The 18,405-nt window shown below is 45.2% G+C and overlaps 2 protein-coding genes across 2 annotated transcripts; both read right to left on the bottom strand.

Annotated features, from left to right (window-relative positions):
* Nucleotides 1-659: 659 nt before the first annotated feature.
* Nucleotides 660-7,569, bottom strand: LOC134132852 (dentin sialophosphoprotein-like). Its single transcript, XM_062565383.1, has 6 exons — nucleotides 4,452-7,569; nucleotides 4,198-4,361; nucleotides 3,629-3,762; nucleotides 3,098-3,432; nucleotides 2,929-3,013; nucleotides 660-1,751 (listed from the first exon to the last, which is right to left on the bottom strand). Exons 1-6 carry the CDS (start codon nucleotides 7,533-7,535, stop codon nucleotides 1,618-1,620), a joined length of 3,936 nt encoding a protein of 1,311 aa, XP_062421367.1. The 5' UTR covers nucleotides 7,536-7,569; the 3' UTR covers nucleotides 660-1,617.
* Nucleotides 7,570-7,575: 6 nt separating this feature from the next.
* lmtk3 (lemur tyrosine kinase 3) lies at nucleotides 7,576-17,824 on the bottom strand. The gene is made up of 12 exons (XM_062565534.1): nucleotides 17,606-17,824; nucleotides 15,198-15,331; nucleotides 14,683-14,830; nucleotides 13,872-13,945; nucleotides 13,583-13,701; nucleotides 12,876-12,963; nucleotides 11,973-12,121; nucleotides 11,791-11,875; nucleotides 11,496-11,617; nucleotides 10,829-10,978; nucleotides 7,660-10,728; nucleotides 7,576-7,594 (listed from the first exon to the last, which is right to left on the bottom strand). Exons 1-12 carry the CDS (start codon nucleotides 17,694-17,696, stop codon nucleotides 7,576-7,578), a joined length of 4,248 nt encoding a protein of 1,415 aa, XP_062421518.1. The 5' UTR covers nucleotides 17,697-17,824.
* Between the last annotated feature and the right edge of the window lie 581 nt (nucleotides 17,825-18,405).

The raw sequence follows: 18,405 nt of genomic DNA, 5'->3' as shown, positions 1-18,405 counted from the left end.
AACTTGTGATTATTGTTATTTCCTGTTGTTTTACCTGCTTCTTACCCCTTTAGCCTTATTTTGTACTTTATCTTCCTTTGTTTCACTATGTCAAAATGTGTTAATTTGCCTCCACCTAAATATTCTCTTTTCACCACTTCCTTTGCTATCTTGTCTAGTTTTTTTATTTCTCACACAATGGTTTTCACACTCCAGGTAAGTTGTTTTCAGTCCCCAGCCAAGATATCTCAAAACTACATAAACACATTTTTTTCAGCAGGAGATTAATAAATAGTGCACTTTACAGTAAAAAAAAAACAATACGATTTATTTCCATGAAATGGTTCAATAACAGGTTCACATTTTGTAGTTTTTATTTCCCCTTGTTTTTAATTACCCCTTGAAAACCATTCTTTAAACAATACAGGTTTTAAACCAACATTTAAACAGACAAATCTTATGGAATAGTTGGACCCAGACTGCAGAATGGACTGTAATTAGTAGAAAATAGGGTAAATCAACACACCTACACAAACAAATGGAGTTATTTACTGTTGAAAGGCTTTGATTTTTTCATGCTAAGCTACATTAATGGTCTTTAAACCAGGTAAAATAATGACGAGACAGCTAAAAAATCCTAGACATTGGAAAATAATTACACATTACAGGACATAGTTCCATATGGATTGGCATATATTAACAAGTAAAATTATACAAAATTCTTTTTTAGCAATTAACACGTTTGGGAAAATATTTAGATTTATTTGTTATGAAGATCTTAGAGAAGGTATAAGATACTAGATGCATTCAGTCCCAAACAAATAATAGCTAAGTTAATATATGCTAATTGCTGAAAGAAAATAAATAAACAGATTAATAAATAAATAAAATATTGCATAAAGACTCGCTTTACAGAAATAATTTAAACAATATAACACATGTCAAGAATATAAATTAATAACATAAGAAAAATATTTTTAAAAGTATGAAGAAGCATAGCTGTTTTCATTTTCCGTGCAGTCTAAAGATACATCTAAAAGTAAACAGCTCTAAAATGATATCGGTTTCACGTGTATAATGACATTTGTACAAATGCAAATGAGGATTCTCAAATACAGGTGTCAAGCGATTTCTGTTCCAAACGGCTGCCTACAAGAACAACTGACTGACTGCAATGAAAAACTTCTTTAATAAAGAGAGGACTGTAACTGTAAGTGTTTACATAGTTAGATCAATGACCAAAGAAAGGGCATTCCCCGCACATCTGGGGAATAATACAACAAAATGAAGAAGAAAAAGAGAAGGTTAGCTGGTACACAGCAAGACTCCAACTGCATAGCTGTCAACAAAGCTCCGAGCTCCTCTTCTAGCATATGCTGCCTCTTCCAAAGACTTTTGTAGCTGAAGGCTATGAATAAACTCTGTAAATAGTGGCAGGCAGGAGCACAACAACCACTGTCATACAAAATCCTGTCGCTGGTAAAACCTGGAATGTGTCCAGCTTTTAGAACGGGATCCATTCTTCAAATTGCCTCTTCAATAAAAAAATAGCCTCTGGGTGAATGGCTGGTTGTTGTGGTTAATTCACTGGCCAGTCCAAGAGGGTTCAGCTCTAAAAGTTTCCCACCCAATGAAACATCACACCAAGTGGGGGTCGTTGGCAGGGCTGACAGTGAAGCGCGATGATGTCACTGATTTGGCCCCCGCAGGCGACCTTGGTTTGAGTGATAAATCCTCTTTCCTCTTCAATTCTTTGCTCTTGATGCTGGGCCCTGATGAAAAGGAAGAAAAAAAATCAAGCACTATGTGAAATCAATATTCTTTGAATAAACGCAAAAGAATAGAGGTCAGAAACTAAGCACATAAATGATTGTGGCATCTATACAAACAGAGTATGATATTATCAACGTGCACCAAACTAATGGCAAGTCAGAAAATAACAAATCAAAGGTTTTGAATCTAATAATATAATCATAAAGAAGCAATTCCGTTTTTAGTTCAAAATAACTCAAAAGAACACAGGCTCTTCTTTCACGGCTTTAAAGTTTCAACTCTTAAGGCTACGAATGAGCATAAAAGCATCTAATTTGGGAGTTTCTGCATTTCTGCATGTGTGCACACACAGCCCGAAGGAAATTCTGAGCAATACATTCAATTATTCTTTGAAATGAGGTAATCAGTGTCCAAAATGGAGAGAGCGAATCAAAAGAGAAAATGGAAATGGTTTGGGAAACACAGCTCGGGATTGTTGAGTGCAGGATTTATGTCACTGCTTAGTTCCACATGTCACAGTGTCAATGGGGATAATTACAGAGGATTCATTTTGGCTGCATGTTTGGGGAGGAGATGGTTCAACAAAGGTTTTTTTTCTTCATTTCAGCCGGTAGGGGATGAGTTAGTTTCTATTTGAATCTGTCATTCTGCGGCTCAAGGTGGAAGTGACAGCGCGTATAAAAATAGACTTATTTCAGATTCATGCACATCGTCTGATGTGTAGAGTCTGCTGCATACAAGCAGTTCTCTGATGCTGCACTCAGACACAGGCATGGATTGAGCTCAACGCTAACATTGGAGTCCTCCTACAACACTAACCTGCTGCAGCTAAAGAGGAATAAGGCTGAATTAGCACAGGCCACAACATCGGGACGTTGGTAACGTCACCTTTTTTTCAGGCATTCGAACGAGTGATTACAATTACTTCCGATATGATCGATCCATAAAGTGACTGCTTTCATGAGGAAGAACCTGCTGCTGGCACTAGAGGAAAAGTCAGGAGATGACCTGACTCACCCAAGTCTGTAGGATTTGTCCTCTGGGGACGATGACTTCCTGCACAACATTTATTATTAAAAGTGGTGGACGATTGACCCACAATGCCATTAAAACGTCAACTACTGGTCCCATCATTCAAGTGAGATGATTAGATGTCTACAAATATAATGATCTTACTACGCAAATCCAGCTTGGTGCTCTTGACGGACACTGGAGCTGGACTTGTGGGGGCCGAACTGCTCAACTCACTGGTCGGAGTTTCCTGTTGAAATGGAAAAAAAACGTACGGTCAGGCCAGCTTTTATTATATTAAAAACAGTCACAATCAAAGAAGAACGGAAGATACCTGATCAAAAAGATAGATTGTGACATCATCAAAAAAGGACACATTTCTTCCTCTGTCCCTCTCTCGGTCCAACGGCTCTTTGGGGGATTTCAGGAGGCTCCTCAGGCCGACACGCTTGTCCACATCTGTTTCCGTGACAACAATCATCCTCTTGGAGCTTTCGTCCTCCTGTTCGTCCTCCTCCTCGTCGTCAGGGTCGCTCCCTGCGGACATGCATCTCCGCCTTCCGATCCGATTTCCAATCGCACCGTCCCCAAAACCTCCTTTACCAGCGGGGACGAGGGGAAGAGTCAGAGCGAGTGGAGGGAGGGCGAGAGACAGACGAGCTAGTTTTGCTGTGAAAATGAGAATAGGGAAGAGAGGTTACATGTGAGAGGTACCCGACCTCTTCCACTCAGAAAACCGTTTAAACATCTGGAGTTCGCAGACCCTCTACCAGAACCGTTCGCTTTGGGTTACAAGCAGGTATTTGGTCATCGGCATCCGCACATTTTTCCTTCCTTTCTTTCAATATTAGCAACACAAAGGTACCTTTCATCGCCTGGTTTGCAGTCGGCTGAGGGGTTGTGACCTCAGGTTGTTCAATCACAGTGAGCGGCTCGGCTTTAGTTTCATCAGCATCGGCGGGCGGTTGAGTGCCGGGGAAACTTTCATCATCCTCTTGGCTTTTAACAACAACAAAATAATGAATCAAAACATGAATGCTGAAAAGGACAGATCACAAAAATATCATATTCTTTCACCTTGTGCTAACAGGCTTTGGTTTTAAGTGTCCATGTTTTGTTTTATTCATCTCTCTTTTTTTTTTTAAAGGAACTACGTTCAGCAAAATAAAGAGTCCCCCTTAAATGTGTCACAGTGTGGTCCATCAGTAACAGGGACAATGCTTCTGAAGAGGAATGTGGATTTAGTTCAAGCAAATCCATTTGTTCCCACCATACACTGTATTATGTTGAAGGAACCTAGTTGGTAATAAACCCAAATGATCTCCATGGCTGGACACTGTTAAGACGACTGTAAATACCACCTGAGTAAAGTAAGATGATTTTTGTAATTTGTGTTGCATAACCTCAGATTTCCATGTTCAACCTTCTTCCTACCTTTCATCCTCTTTTTGTTCTAAGACAGTGACGAGCTCACTGCCGCTCTCTTTGATTGGTTCCCCCCAGGGCCTCAGCTTCCCTGTGTCTTTAACAGTCGACCCCCACAGCACGTTTGTTTTCACATTTTCACTGAGGGAGAACTGAAGCCTCTCCTCACACACCTGAAGTAGCAAAACAAAACAGTAAAGAGGATTGAATGTATTCAGACGGTTATACCGGGAGCACTCTTAAAACAAACAAGATATTCTCACCTGCATCATGAGGCCATTCTTTGTCGTCATCTTACAGAGAGAGCCCTGATCCTTGACATCAGATGTTTGACTCGATTCCAACGAACCCTGCCTGTCATTCTTCTCCTCTTCAGAGTCCAGGATCAGTTTGTCAGAGTTATCGGAGGTCCGATCATCGACCGCGCTCCCCTCTGGAGTTTGGGGGGCGCATGTTCCATCACCTGCGCGGCTATCACCAAGACTGCTGCCCTTCAGCTCGGGTGTTTTCTTCAAAGACTCCAGCAGCTCTAGGTTTCCCAAAAAATGATCATCAATAAAGTCTTCCTCGTCTCCAGATATGCAACACAGTTGTTCCAGTTTTTCAAAATCCTCCAGGGGCTCTTCGTCCAAATCTTTCCACTCGGAAATCAGTAATTCTGGGAGATTGCTGAGGGGAACTTGGGGCGACGATGGGGAGGCAGATGATGTCTCCTGCAACAGATTATTATGTTCATCCTGCCCTGTTATGACGGATGCAGAGTTGCTCTCATCAGCCGGGGTTATGTGCACAGAGGGACGGTTCAGATTGGCGGAGATCCCTTTACTCTGAGTTATAGCAGGTGGGGATTCTTGCAGAGTCGGCTCTGAAACATTGGCGACACGAGTCGGGGAAATACACGGCTCTGTCTCAGGGCTAGCAATAAAGTCTTCTAGATTTATGTGACTAATAAATTCCTCTGCCTCTATAACAGACGGTGGTGGACTAGGAAACGAGTCGTCTAAACTCTCTAATTTATCATATTGCACATCAAGGTCTATGCTTGTTGGAGGACTGGGGAAATCTACTGAGCTGAAATTGTCTACCTTTGGATATGACTGATCAAGCTCGTCCTGCACATCAAGGTCACTTGGACAAGAGAGGGGATTGGGTGGAGAAGGCATGTCTCTGTAATCATCTTCTTCATTCATAATGCTTACCGTCTCTTCTACATGTTGCCTAGCAAACCACGGCCTCGTTTCAGCCTCTGAATCTGCGCCTGATTCAACATTTTCCAGGTCTGAAAAGTTGTCATCTGGAGCTTCGGTGATGCAAATGGTTATATTTGAGTTATCCATAGTGTGACTCAAGCAGTTCTCTAAATTAGAGCCCGTCTCGTTGTCAACAAGCTCAGCTGAGGTCTGTCCTTCTTTTTGTAGGTGATTCTGAGGCCATCTGTTGAAATTGAGATTTTCCTCTGTTCCGATGGAGTCTGGCGGATCTTCCCCGTCCCGCACTGTGTCTGCGTCTGACAAAATCTCCTTCTCTGCTTTTTCGGAGGTCTCACTCTCTGGAATTTCTACATTCTCTACCTCAATTTCGGAAGTTTCTCTTTTTAGATCTTTGCTAAATGTGCCGATTTCCCCTACGTCCTCAATATTTTCCTCCTGTTGCACATCCGACAAATTGAGAGCTTGTCGCTCATTGTCGCCGGCAGATTCCCATGCTTCCTTAACGGCAAGTTTACCAGCAAGTCCTTGCGTTTCATCGTTCCAGGTTTCCTCGCAGCCCTCCAAGATGGCAGGGTGCGGTTCGCTTCCTGCGAGTTCATCGTTTTCTTCAGTCTCCCAAAACTCCTGACCCACAACGAGCCTCTCCCCCACCTCCCACGCCTTATCAGTGAACCCGGAGAACAGTTCCGCTCTCAGTTCGGCGTCCTGGCGTCTCCTCTCCGGAGAGGCCCACTGGTCGTTTTCATTGGGCCACAAACGCAAGTCGCTTGACTGGGAAAAACGGTGGCAGTCAAACTCTCCGCTGACGACGCCGGAAGCGGCCTTTTCTTCATCCTCCTCCAGAGCGCTCCATAGCTCCTTGGTCTTCACATCCAGTCCCTCGCATGAGTCCTTTTCTGCACTGTTAGCGGAGTGCACCCGACCGGCCGCTCCTCTCGAGGGCGACTTCTCCTTCAGGGCGTTACTCAGCTCCGCGGCGACCAGCTGTTTCTCCGTCTCTGTCGTGACCTTCTTGTGCTCGCCGCCGTCTGAACAGCGGAGGTTCCTCAGGCCCAGCTCGTTGTGGTCGAGACCAGGCCTCTCCTCACCCCCCTCGGGCTCTTCAGCACCCTCCTCGGCCCAAGAAGGACAGGTCGAACCGCTCGATTCATCATAGACAGGCTTGTCATCGTCACCCGGCTCGACTGCTGACGGGGTGTCATCGCCGAGAGGGGACTCGCCGGTGTGAATGCCGTAGAGTTTCGATAATCTTGATTCTCTTTTGTCAACCTGGGATGGGGTTACATATTCCACAGTGTCATTTCCGGGTTTGAGTGATTCCAGTGCAGAGAGATCAACACCTGCGTCTGCAACACTTGTGTATTGTTTATTGCTGGCCCTCAGCACACAATCGTTTGACCGGCTGCCAGATTCGGATTCAATCAAATTATTTGTCTCAGCAATGCTGTTGGATTGTAGGTTTAAACTGTTCTCTGCAGAGTCCTGGTGTGTGCAATCTGTTATTAGAGAGATGATGCCTTCTTGGAAGCTGTTGTCCTTTGGATACCCACAGCTGTGCGGCCCTTTCACTGGCTCGTCGTTTAATTTTGAGAACAATTCATCAATTAAGTCAACACAGTCCTTAGCCTGAGGATCGTCACACAGCAGTGTTGACTTTTTACTTTCGTTTTGGAAAATGCCAAAATCGTCTCTCTGTGTTGACTCCAGCCCTTTGTTTAGAATATTTCTGTCAGCACCGAAATTGAAGACGGCATTTCCCGTAGCAGGTTGACATGGAGTCCTCGTTTCCTCACACAGTTCAATTGTTTCTCCAAATTCCCCTTTGCCATCTGACAGATGTATGCTGTTTCTCAATGGGCTCTTTTCTCCTATCTCTGCCTCCTCCTCGGTCTTTTCCTCAATTCCAGTCAGTGTTCCGCGATCGCCTCCTCGACCGCTGCTCGGCCTGGAAGTAAAAAGTCCATCACTGGTCCTCCTGTTCATCCCCTCCCCCTCCACGTCGCTGTCTGAGAAATAGGCGGAGTCTCGATGTGGCGTTTCATTTCCCAGAGCTCGCCACCCGCCTCCACCAACCCCTCCTTCCCCGCTCGTCCAGGAGTCGCTAGGTGTGAGGCAGTCGGCTGAGTTGGAGGTCATGGGCGACAGGACTGAGTCGGTTGGGGTGATGAGTGAGACGTCAAAGGATGGATCCAAGTCTGGAGAGGTTGGAGTGGCAGCCGGACTGAGGGACGTTTCAGCAGCGTGACGGTGTCTCTCCTGCCCGGTCTCACTGTAATGAAGGGAACCCAAATCCTCTCCGAAATTCTCAGAATCAGCTTCTCTGATGTGTTCAGAGACCACGGCAGAAACGCCGTCAGTTTGGTACGTTCCTTTATGAGGATCGTATGACGCGGTATCCAGCTTTTCAGCTGTTTGAGCTGTTCTCTCGGTTCTGCTGCCCTGCAGGTCCTCTTTCATCAACTCACCATTCCCCGTACCTGCAGCCTTTTGAGTATCTCCTTCATTCATAATTAGGGATTTGTTCAAGTTGTATTCTTTAACACTCGGAGTGGACTCAGTAGGAGAGTGCTCTAAGTGAGCTATTTGCTCTCCTCTAGCAGGTAAGGCGGGGCCATCGGAACTCTCTTCGTCTTCTCTGTGGCATCCAGGTGTTTGGTTGTGCAACAGACCATTTTTGGGCATGATTTCTGAAAACACAAACTCATCCGATTGGCCGTTTTCAACACCGCTTCCTTCACTGTCCGGTATAACAGGTTGTTTATTTGATCCTATATGAAGTACTGGTATCTCAGGTTTCATGGAAACCTTTATCTCACTCTTTTTAGCACGCTTGGTCACTTGCGCGTAGATGGCCTCCGTTGTTGTTTCCTCTTTGCCTTTTTGGGACGCTCGTAACGAGCTCTCTGACTGAAATCTGATGGTCTGAGCGGAGCTCGGGTCAATGCATATGGACTCGTATTCCGGAGACAGTGGAGTAGGGGAGTAAGATGTGTCCGTTTCTACTCTGTTTGTAGAAGTGCTTTGTCTAGATATGATTTCAGTCAAAAAGGTCTCTGCTGATTGGATCTCCTTAAGGAATTCTTCTCTGGTCATTTCTGTTCTCGGCGGCTCCTTCTCGGTCGGCTGCGACTCAGAATCCTGCTTCCCGATGGTGATCTCAGAGAGGAGAGAGCGGGACCGCCGCATACCCTTTGAATAGGCCTCCTCTGCCTCGGTGTATGAGGGAAGCCCTGGAGCACAGACATAGGGACGCAATCTGGATCCCGAAGGATAAAGGTATTTTACCGGATAAGTTGTTGATCCTCCCTCTGGATCTGTGTCCATCCTCCCTGTGTCGATCTCTGTGAGGAAAAGATCCCTCTGGAATGATTCTTTAGTGACTGTATTGTCCTCCTCCGCTTCCTCCCTGTTGTTACACTTCTCTGGCCCCCATGAATGTCCCGCTGACCCCAGCTCTGTGATCAGCGACTGGGAGCGGCGCATCCCTCTGTTGGGCAGCACAAAGTTCCCCCATCTCTCTCCATCTCTTTTCTCGTCCTTCTGTCCCTCCCAGGAAGCCTCTGACTTGGACTCACTAGACTCTGTCACACTGGCTATCTCTGTCAGAAACAGATGCATGGGGGATTTCCTGGCAGCAGCCACACGTTCTGCATGAAGTTCAGCATCTTCCCTCCAAATGGCAGGCAGGATTGTGTCAAGGCGTGACTGTGTCCTTTTCATTCCCCTGGAGAAGAGCTCGGCACAGGCTGGGTCTGCATCTTCAGATAGGCTGGAGTGAGTGACAGCAGTCCCACCACTGGGTCTCTCAGGAGACATGAAGGGAGAGTCATCCTCATCGGAGTAGGTGGGACTGGACGAGGACTGTCCGTCAACCTGGGGGTTCGTGGGCTGAGCTCGGGGCAAATTGCGGTAAATGGGGCGAAGTGGGTTTTCTCGACGAACGGGTGAGTCAAAGTCTTTTGCGCGAGAATGAGAAGCCTCCCTTGAATTGTGCAATGACGGCAGGTGCCTGCTGCCGCCCTCTCTGTCAGACAAGTCACAGGATAACGGGTCTCTGTTGTATCTCTGAATCTGCGGCCTAGTGTATCTGGAATAAGTCTCTGCTGTATTGTAGCTGGGGCAGATTCTTTGTGGCTTGGAGTGTGGAGGGAGGGGCGGGACACCCACCTGAGGAGGTTGGGGGTAAATCGGATGGCTTGACGGGGGAAGGGACGGGGAGAGGGACGGAGACGGGGGTAGAGTCTGTTGGGGCCGATGGAACCCCAGGTGATCAAAGGTAGAATGTGGACAGCTGCTCATGTGATGGGGGTCTGTTTCGATTTTTCCACCGATGGTATAGTGAGGCAGTCCTCTATAACTGAGTGGAGGGGCGGGCAGGGGGCGCGAGTACAGGTGGTTCGCTGATGACATGGACATAGAGCGAGGCTTGGGAGGAAGGACCGGGGCTTGAGATTTTCTATTTCCCTCACTACCCCTCCTCGTGTCCTCCTCGTCGTCATCTCCCAAATCAACTACTGAAAAGTCAGTCACTCTGCTCGAACTGTCTCTGAATTCAGCCACACCTGTGTTGGGCACCTGGAGTTGAATCTCACTTGATCTGATGGTCTGGAGGCCTTTTCCGCACTTGTCAGAGGAACAGTAAGGGACCCGCTCTTTTCCCAGCAACCCGCTGCGAATCTCCACCAGCTCCATGTCTCCCAGGCAGATCGAGTCGGCGCGGAAAGAGGGTTGAGTCTTCCCTTTAAGAGCCGGCGACTTGTCCTGGGGAGTGTGCTCCTCCAATCGGATGTAGTACTCGCTGGCGAGGGAGGGGCTGCGGGCGCTTATCACCGGCACCACAGTGGGCGTGTCCAGAGACTGTCTGTGGTTGTTGTTTGCAGCGGGAATTTGCTGCGGAGGAGGGAGAGGCTTGTAGCCTCGTCTGGCGTGAGCCTTTTCCCAGAAATACTCAAAGTTCAAACCTTTGCTGGTCTCAGTGACTGTCAGGATGTCATCCAGTTCAGACGAGGACGAGGTGATACAGTTCCCCACAGGGTCCAGCAGCGGGTAGGAGTTGTCTTCCCCGCCGTACTCCCTCTCTCGACGCTTGTTCGCCGCAGTCTGAAAGCTGGGCGGGCGGAGCAAGTCCCAGCGTCTTTCAAACGACTCTTCGCTCTCACCTCTCCTTCTTCTACCCTCCTCGTATTCCTCGTCCTCTTCGTCGTCCTCCCCGCCGCTCCCCCTCGCCATTCCCCGCTCGGCGGCCAGGAGGGAGGAGAGGAGGAGGAATATCTCAGCTACAGAGGGGCGTTGAGACGGAGGAAGCCAGCAGGACTGCATGATCTCATACCTGAGGACAGAGGAGTTACGTTTGGAGAGACATAATCAGGGAACATTTTCACTTTCTAACAACACAATCATTAGTTCTTGCTTAGTTGACGAGTACTGACCAGTAGTCTGCATGCGACAGTTTGAGTCTGGGCTGGGCCAGCGTGATCTGTCTCTCCCTGATGACGAAGGTCAACACCTCTTCGTCACTCAGGTGCCTGTGGGGCTGAAGGCCAAATTCGAATAGCTCCCATATGACCACGCCCAAGGACCTGAAACAGACAATGTAGAGACATACCTTGAGATGTACCTTATTATTTCATGCTTGTATATTAGCACTTTGATTTATACAGAGCTACGTACAAACGACGGAGATGCACACTAAGAATTAAAAAAAATTCTTATATTGTCCAAAATATTATGTTAGACGGGATTGCAGCTGAATCATTATATTTTTTAGAGGTAAGGAACAGGAATATTTCTTCAAACTACTCTTCCACTATATAGACGTAGGTGTGCGTAAATATTCGTGGTTTGATTTGTTTTAGATTCCTTTAGAAAAGTCTTGAGTTTACAGTTTGTATAAAATTCTGATTCAAAAGGACAAGCAATTTGACATTTTGGGCCAATTCGAATCTCAACAATCTGTGCATCTGATTGTATTAGACTTAACAAGCGACCTAATTTCCAAAAGGCATCCAATGGACAAGTAGAATTACCCAGATGAACTGGCTGTACCCAATTTGACTTGCACTATACATCGACAGCTCGGACAGCTCTAAAACATACCACACATTGCTGGTCTTGGTTTGGTCTGTAACAATTAGAGATCCTCTGTACTCCTCCAGCAGCTCAGGAGCAATCCAGCGCAGGGGGATCCACAGCTTGTCTGGAGTTAGGTAATAGTCCTCCTTCACAAATGCATTAAACAAGAATTATTTTTATACTTGGAAAATATATATATACTATGTCATCATTACGTCAGTTACATGAAACATAAGATTTGAAAATCTGGTAGCATACATTGATGTATCTTAAAGTCATGATGGGGCTTATTTTTTGGAGAAATACAAGACCCGCTTACCTTATAGTGGTTGTGTGAAAGGCCATAATCGCCGATCCTAACAGTGAGGTCTGATGTCAGCAGGCAGTTTCTTAACGCCATGTCACTGCAGAGAGTAGAATACACCCGTCAACCATGAGCCACGTTGTATCTAACCCGAGGGATCAAATGTTGTTTAAAGAAGTGGGTTCTAATTATCTAACCTGTGGATGTAGCTGTTTTCATGGAGATGCAGCAGACCAGAGGTGATCTCATAAGCCATTCTCTGGAGAGTCAAGAGGTCTCGGGTCGGTAGATCAGGGGTCATCCCATCCGACTTACGCTGGGCTCTCAAATACCTCTTCAGGTCACCCTAGTTGTACATAACAATAAAAGCACTAACAGTAAAATGCATGGAGATTTATTTGAAGATAATGGCCCTTCTCCTAAAATGGGACAGTCTAAATAGTATTTAATTGTATGTAAAGTATTTAAGAAATATTTGTGACCTCTGAAGTAAAATGTTCCCTTTTTAGGTTGTTTCGATTCAGCCTCAAAAGCAGCAGGGGAATCGGTCACGAGCCGGCAGCCTTTGTATTTTTCATTTATGTTTCAGGAAGAGCAAGTAAACAAAATGACGTCTAGGTAAAAGTATGGAAAATATGCCAAGAGGAAAGCAGGAGACTTTATCAAATAGCGGTGAGGCCCCCAGGGTGTTATGGCATCTCTCGCTGTGTTGCTGTAATTGATCCGTGTTTCTGTTTGGCCTCAGAGCCATATGGCTTCTTTAATCAGGCAGTGATTAAGGGAAGGAACATGAACCGATTATATCAAAGCAAAGCTGTAACCTCTATAATTCCAATAATCACTCCGGCAGCACATAATATTAAGAACTATTCACATAAAATTACAGCAAAACAGGGGTTCATTGATGTACTCGTTAGAAATATCCTCAACATTTGATGGGATTGAAAAACTGCAACGATGGTGAAACACAACAGATTTCATGACACAAATGGTGGAAATGAGAACATAATTAAAACAAGAAATTACAAAATTATGAATTTATTGTGTAATTACTTTTATGTCAATTTAACTTTTGTACCAAATGGCCACTTTGTACTCACCAGCTGACAGAACTCTATAACCAGGAGGAAGGGAATGCTCTCACTGCATTGCCCCAAACACTGAAGGATGTTGGGGTGTTTAAGGCTCCTGAAGGGACAAAGACCAAAGAAGATAGATACGTAGAAAGAAATAATAAATGAAAGAAAGAACTAACCTGACAGCATTTGCATCACACATGAAAGTAGAGGAACATGTGCGTCCCTGTCGTCGGGCAAATGTGCTTTTTGTTGGTCAAAAGATGACTGAACAAGTGGAAGGTTTGAGCCTCAGCAAAAGCAGAAGAAACAGATGCAGTAGTGTGTAAAAATGACATCTTATATCTGTGTGTGTGTGTGTGTGTGTGTGTGTGTGTGTGTGTGTGGCTTAGTCAGGGCCAGACTTGAGTAAATTGTAGTTCCATAACCATGATCTAAGTAAACAACTAAACATAAAACACTATTTTACTACTTTATGGAGGTAAAAGTCGAGCTACACATATTGCTGCTCCTGTTATCAACAATGGAAGTGTATCAAAAATTAGTAGATTGCAAATTTCATTGTCTCAGAGAGCTCATGTTGTGAAAATTTTTCTGATATGACAACCTCATGATTGCCGTAGTTAACATCTGTCAACTTCTCTACTCGGCTGTGTGGCCACAGGGGTTGTTTATTGTGCAAAAGTTACATAGGTCACCACGGCTTCACGAGTTTGAGCAGTTTCTCCCACCTGTATGGCTCAGACTCGGCCAGGAACTTCCTCTGCTCCAGAGGGCTGGCGCTGAGACGCAGCTCCTTTACCACGGCCTGATAGGAGGTGCAGTCACACAGCACTTCAGCCAGGATCACCTAGCAGAGAGTCCATGGGAAATGGTGCACCGGAGAAGCAGAATAGCAGTAAAATGATATATTTACAGAGAAATATAAGTCACACAATAGATCGTCGTTGCTTGTAGAAAAGGAAAAAAACTATGATGTGGATCATTTTTAACGTGAAAACAAAGGGGCAAACATCTTACCTTTCCGAACCAGCCATTTCCTATTTCCTGAAGATAGTTTAAAGTGTGTCTTTTAAACCATTGAGTCCTGGAATCTGTAAAAAAAATAAACAAATATAATATATTATAATAACTCAAATGTAATTTAGCTGATAGGTTTTACCATTAGCCTTATATTTAATTACCTACTTGCTATATATAATATATACTCCTCAGTTTTCATAATCAATCAAGAATCCATTAATTGAAATTGTAATTGTTGGACTTTTAACTCACTGAAAAGTCCCTATCAGTAAAAATGCATCTTAGGTTTTCATGTTTCAACATTCATTTTGTCTAAGTAAGTCTATGTAAATGCAATTGGCTTCCAGACTGGCTGTGGTGCCACAAAATCATGCTCGTAGATTTAAACTTTCAGCAGATCAATGGGGAAAAGATCCGTACAGTGCACAGCAAAGGAGTAATAAGTGAAACAGGTTTCTGAGGAGAGGGAGACTTGAGTGAAAGACCCTATAGTAGAGACATTGTAAGGTAGGCAAATGTCCAACTTGGCGTGCTGTTTCTTTGTCTTGCTGTCCAATGTCTTATTATCCTATTGTCCAATGTCATGCACCACCCGGCATGTCAAATCCCTTGTATGTCCAACATACTTTGACAATAATTGTTCCTGATTCCTGAATCCTCACACGAACCACTGACGCAGAATCTTTCACACATCAGAGATTCCACGGGTCGTTCCCTCCGTTTGAGGCCTCAATGGATCCACAGTGACTCAGGCAACAGACCGTGAGGCTTCCTTCAGAGTTTTTTTGTGCTCAAATGAGATTGTTACCTGCTCCATCCTGCCGGGCGGGGCAGCTGGGCCTCTCTCGGACCGGCAAGGTGTAGACCTCAGGGAGGGAGGCACATGACGACAGGCTGTCCTCCTGGATGGGACTGGAGCCTCCGGAGCATTCCTCCCCGTCTGGATTGTCGAACTCCTGGTTGAGTCACAACAGCACGGGAAAAACACACCCGAAGAGCTCTCTTAATAATAGGGTTTAATTTAGAAGTAAATAACGAGGAGAGACAAAGAGAGTGCAGCCGCTCTGAACTAATGACACGTTGCCTGCCAGCTAAACAACAATGTCAAAAGACGGGAGCTAAGATTAAACAAGAGACGGTTATTAAACATTTCTGCTTTTTTAAATTGGAATAGTTGAGCCCCGTTTCCATTTCTGTACAGAATCCTACAGCGGTTTATTATGTCAAGGTTAAATCAAAGCCATGCCAGCATGCACAGAAGGGTGTGACAAAACCAAGGAGGCAGAGGGAGGTGAATAGATCTCTTACATGTTGAAGACTTACATTGAACCCCACTCCTCCTCTCTTACAGCACAGGCAGGTCAGGAGGAGCAGGACAAAAGAGACGAGGCCAGAGCAAGAGATGAGGATGACGACGTAGGGCGGAGGAGAGAGGGATGCAGCTCTGGTCTGAGACACTGAAGACAGAAAAGAGAAATACAGGAGAGGAAAGGGTTTAACACAGGAATATAAACAAACTGTTAGGTTTGAGTCAGTGAAAAGGAAAAGAGACACTTCACTGAATCAGAAAGGTTTGAAAACTTATTGCACAGATGTTTTGTTAAGAAGGGAAACCATTGAAGCGTTTTCTTAGCAGCAGGTCTGGGGAAACAGTGGAGAACCCCAACGGACAGCTTGCATCAGGGATTTGGGAGTAAAAAGCAGGGAAGGAAACTCACTTGAAGAAAACGTCTGAATCATTAAAAGAAAGCAGAGACTTGAATACAATTTTGAAAGTGGGATAATGTACCATTCCGGTGAGGAAGAAAGCACGGGGTAAAAGGGGAAATGTTGGAGATGGCATTCCACTCAGGAAACACAGTTAAGAAGCAGGGGAGGGGTGGCTGGTTGTCATTTAGGTAAAAAAGGAGCGCTAATTGGGAAGGGTTGGAAACTGGAAAAGAGTTACTCAAATCAGGAAGGTTGACTAATTAGGTGAGACAGGGAGGGATTGGGACATTTTGATTTTTGTACCTCAACGTAGTCGATTGTGGGAAGTGAACCATCTGTAGAAAAGAAAAGGGGCAGGGCAGGGTGGTTAAATACCCTTCAGCTATTTCCTTTAGGTTTCATTTTAATACTGCAGCCAAAATACGTCAAACATTGCATCATAAGTGAAAGACGACAAGAGAGAGGAGCAATGACACAGTCAGGAGCTGAAGGACTTATTAAACGTATACTCAAACCATGACTTAGCCTACCTTGTCGATATAAACATAGCAGCATTTTAGCCTCATATAACATAACATTTGAAAATTAGTTTGAAGTTGCATACTCTCCAAACTTTAGAACTGTACCACTGATATTACAACAAAAAAAAAGCTAAACACTTTCAAATAACTTTTAGCACATGAAATAATAAAAATGCATCGGAAAATGGTAATAATAAGCCATGGATTTAGATTAACGTTCATATTGAAACAATATGCTTATTTTGTAAACGCCTGTGCAGTCTTAAAATACCCCATTTTCTCTGCCCCTAGTTCAAATCCAAAAATACATTCATTCACAAGGTCATGATACTGTAAACACTGCATACATCAATTTCAAAGTATATTTAATAATGTACTACCTTGATAAATATTGCAAAAAGAGGACCAGGATTCTACTAAAAATATAACACATGGGATTTTTGACTATATTTGCTAGATAAACATCTGACTTATTTTTTATTAACATTTTTTGTTTTCTTTTTTTGTCGTGTTTACAAAGATTTTCAACACTGACAGAAGAGGATTTCACTTGTTTCACAAATTATGCTTAAAGTAAAGATCAGTTCAGCATTTAAAGTCTCGCTCATTTGAAATTCTAGGCTGGTAAATGCTACAATCTGTAGCATACAATACAATTGCAATAAAACACTAAAGTGTAGATAATCAGTCCTGCAGTTTATGAAACAGAGAAATAAAGCTGAATGTTGCTAACATTTCTTAATCCCTGCACCTGCTAAACAAGGACTGAATATGAACACTAAGTGACCCTTTTGGAAATGTGTTCCCCTGAATATGGGCCACAAACACATAACTGGTGGCTTCAACCCTGAAGAACGATTTCAGTGTTGTGCTATTCTTACATCTTTATAGACAGATGTCCAGACAGACACTGCATATAAATAGGAACCTGACACGGCGCCTTTTCCACCAGCTCGGTGCCAGAAGCTCCAATCAAAACAATACACCACAATACAATGACTGCACACATTACACAAACACAACACCCGGCCAGATATTGGGGGTAGGAGGCATATTCAGATTGAGGAAAAACAAAGATGCCAGCAGTGGTTAATAAGCTAAATCATCTCCAGCGCTTTTTTTAGACGATATCTCGCACCGACCGAGGGGTTCAGCTCGATATTCAGACAGTATGTAGTGTTTTTTTTATTTAAATGCCATCCATGTGAGGCCCGAGATCGCCCCCCCCCCCCACCTCCCCTCCTCTAATATTTTCATCACTGCATGCAAATGTGGTACTCTCCCCATCACCGAATCAGCCTCGCTCCTGTTTTTATTAAGTCAACCACGTAGACTGCTGCAATACGAATTCGCATTATGTCCAAGTCACATTGGATGATAACACAATGCCCCCCCCCCCACCCCCCATATGGAGAGGCCTCTCTCTCTCTCCTCCTTTCTCCAGCATCCCTGACGTGTTTTCAAACACCCCCTCCATCCTCTCCCTCCGACTCCGCTCACCTTCCCTCTGCGGGGCTCCGAGGGCTCTCTCCGGGCTGAAGTACGACATGATCCCCGCCAGCACTACCATCACCCAGCAGTGCGGCCGCATCGTCGCCTCGTCCGGAGCAGCAACAACAACAACACCATCCGAGCGACGCGACCGACAGTCGGCGTTGGTGTCCTCTTCTCTCCCGTCACCCCCCCGCCGCCGCCGCCGCCGCCGCCGCCGCTACGGTCTGTGCCGTCTCCGGGCTCACGCTGTCTGTGCCCCCCCCCCCTCCCCTCTCTCTCTCTCTCCTCCTCCTCCTCCTCCCCGCCGCTTTTTCTTCTGATAATAAAGAGCGTCCTCGGTGTTCTCCCCTCCTCCACCGCCAACCACCTCCACCTCCTCCTCTAATCCGCAATTACACGCGGTGTGCGCGATGCTCCATTGTGCGTCCCGCAGGCCTCCGCTCGGTGCGCGTTGCAGCTCCGCCTCCGTCAGCTGCTGAATAACACCACCCGCTGTACTCACAGGCGGTGTATTATTTGATTCTTTCTTTCTCCCTCTATCTCTCGCTGTTGTCTGTGTGTGTGTTTTTTCTCCTCCGCCAGCCTACGTCAGACGCGCGCGGCGCGCATTGTCATGGTCCGGTTCGATCATCAAAATGCTGCCAGGTGATGCCAAGAAAAAAATAATAATAATTCGGTGATAATGTTCCCACAGAGGAGGTAAAATGGCTTAATGGGGTGCTCAGTAGTGGGTTTATATCGATCTCATATTGGATTTTTAATCTCTTTTCAAAATAACATCAGGGTGTGACGTCCATTAAAACATC

This window comes from Pungitius pungitius, chromosome 11 (genome assembly GCF_949316345.1).
Source record: "Pungitius pungitius chromosome 11, fPunPun2.1, whole genome shotgun sequence".
NCBI classification, from domain to species: Eukaryota; Metazoa; Chordata; class Actinopteri; order Perciformes; family Gasterosteidae; genus Pungitius; species Pungitius pungitius.
This window is presented reverse-complemented; position numbering and strand designations above follow the sequence as displayed.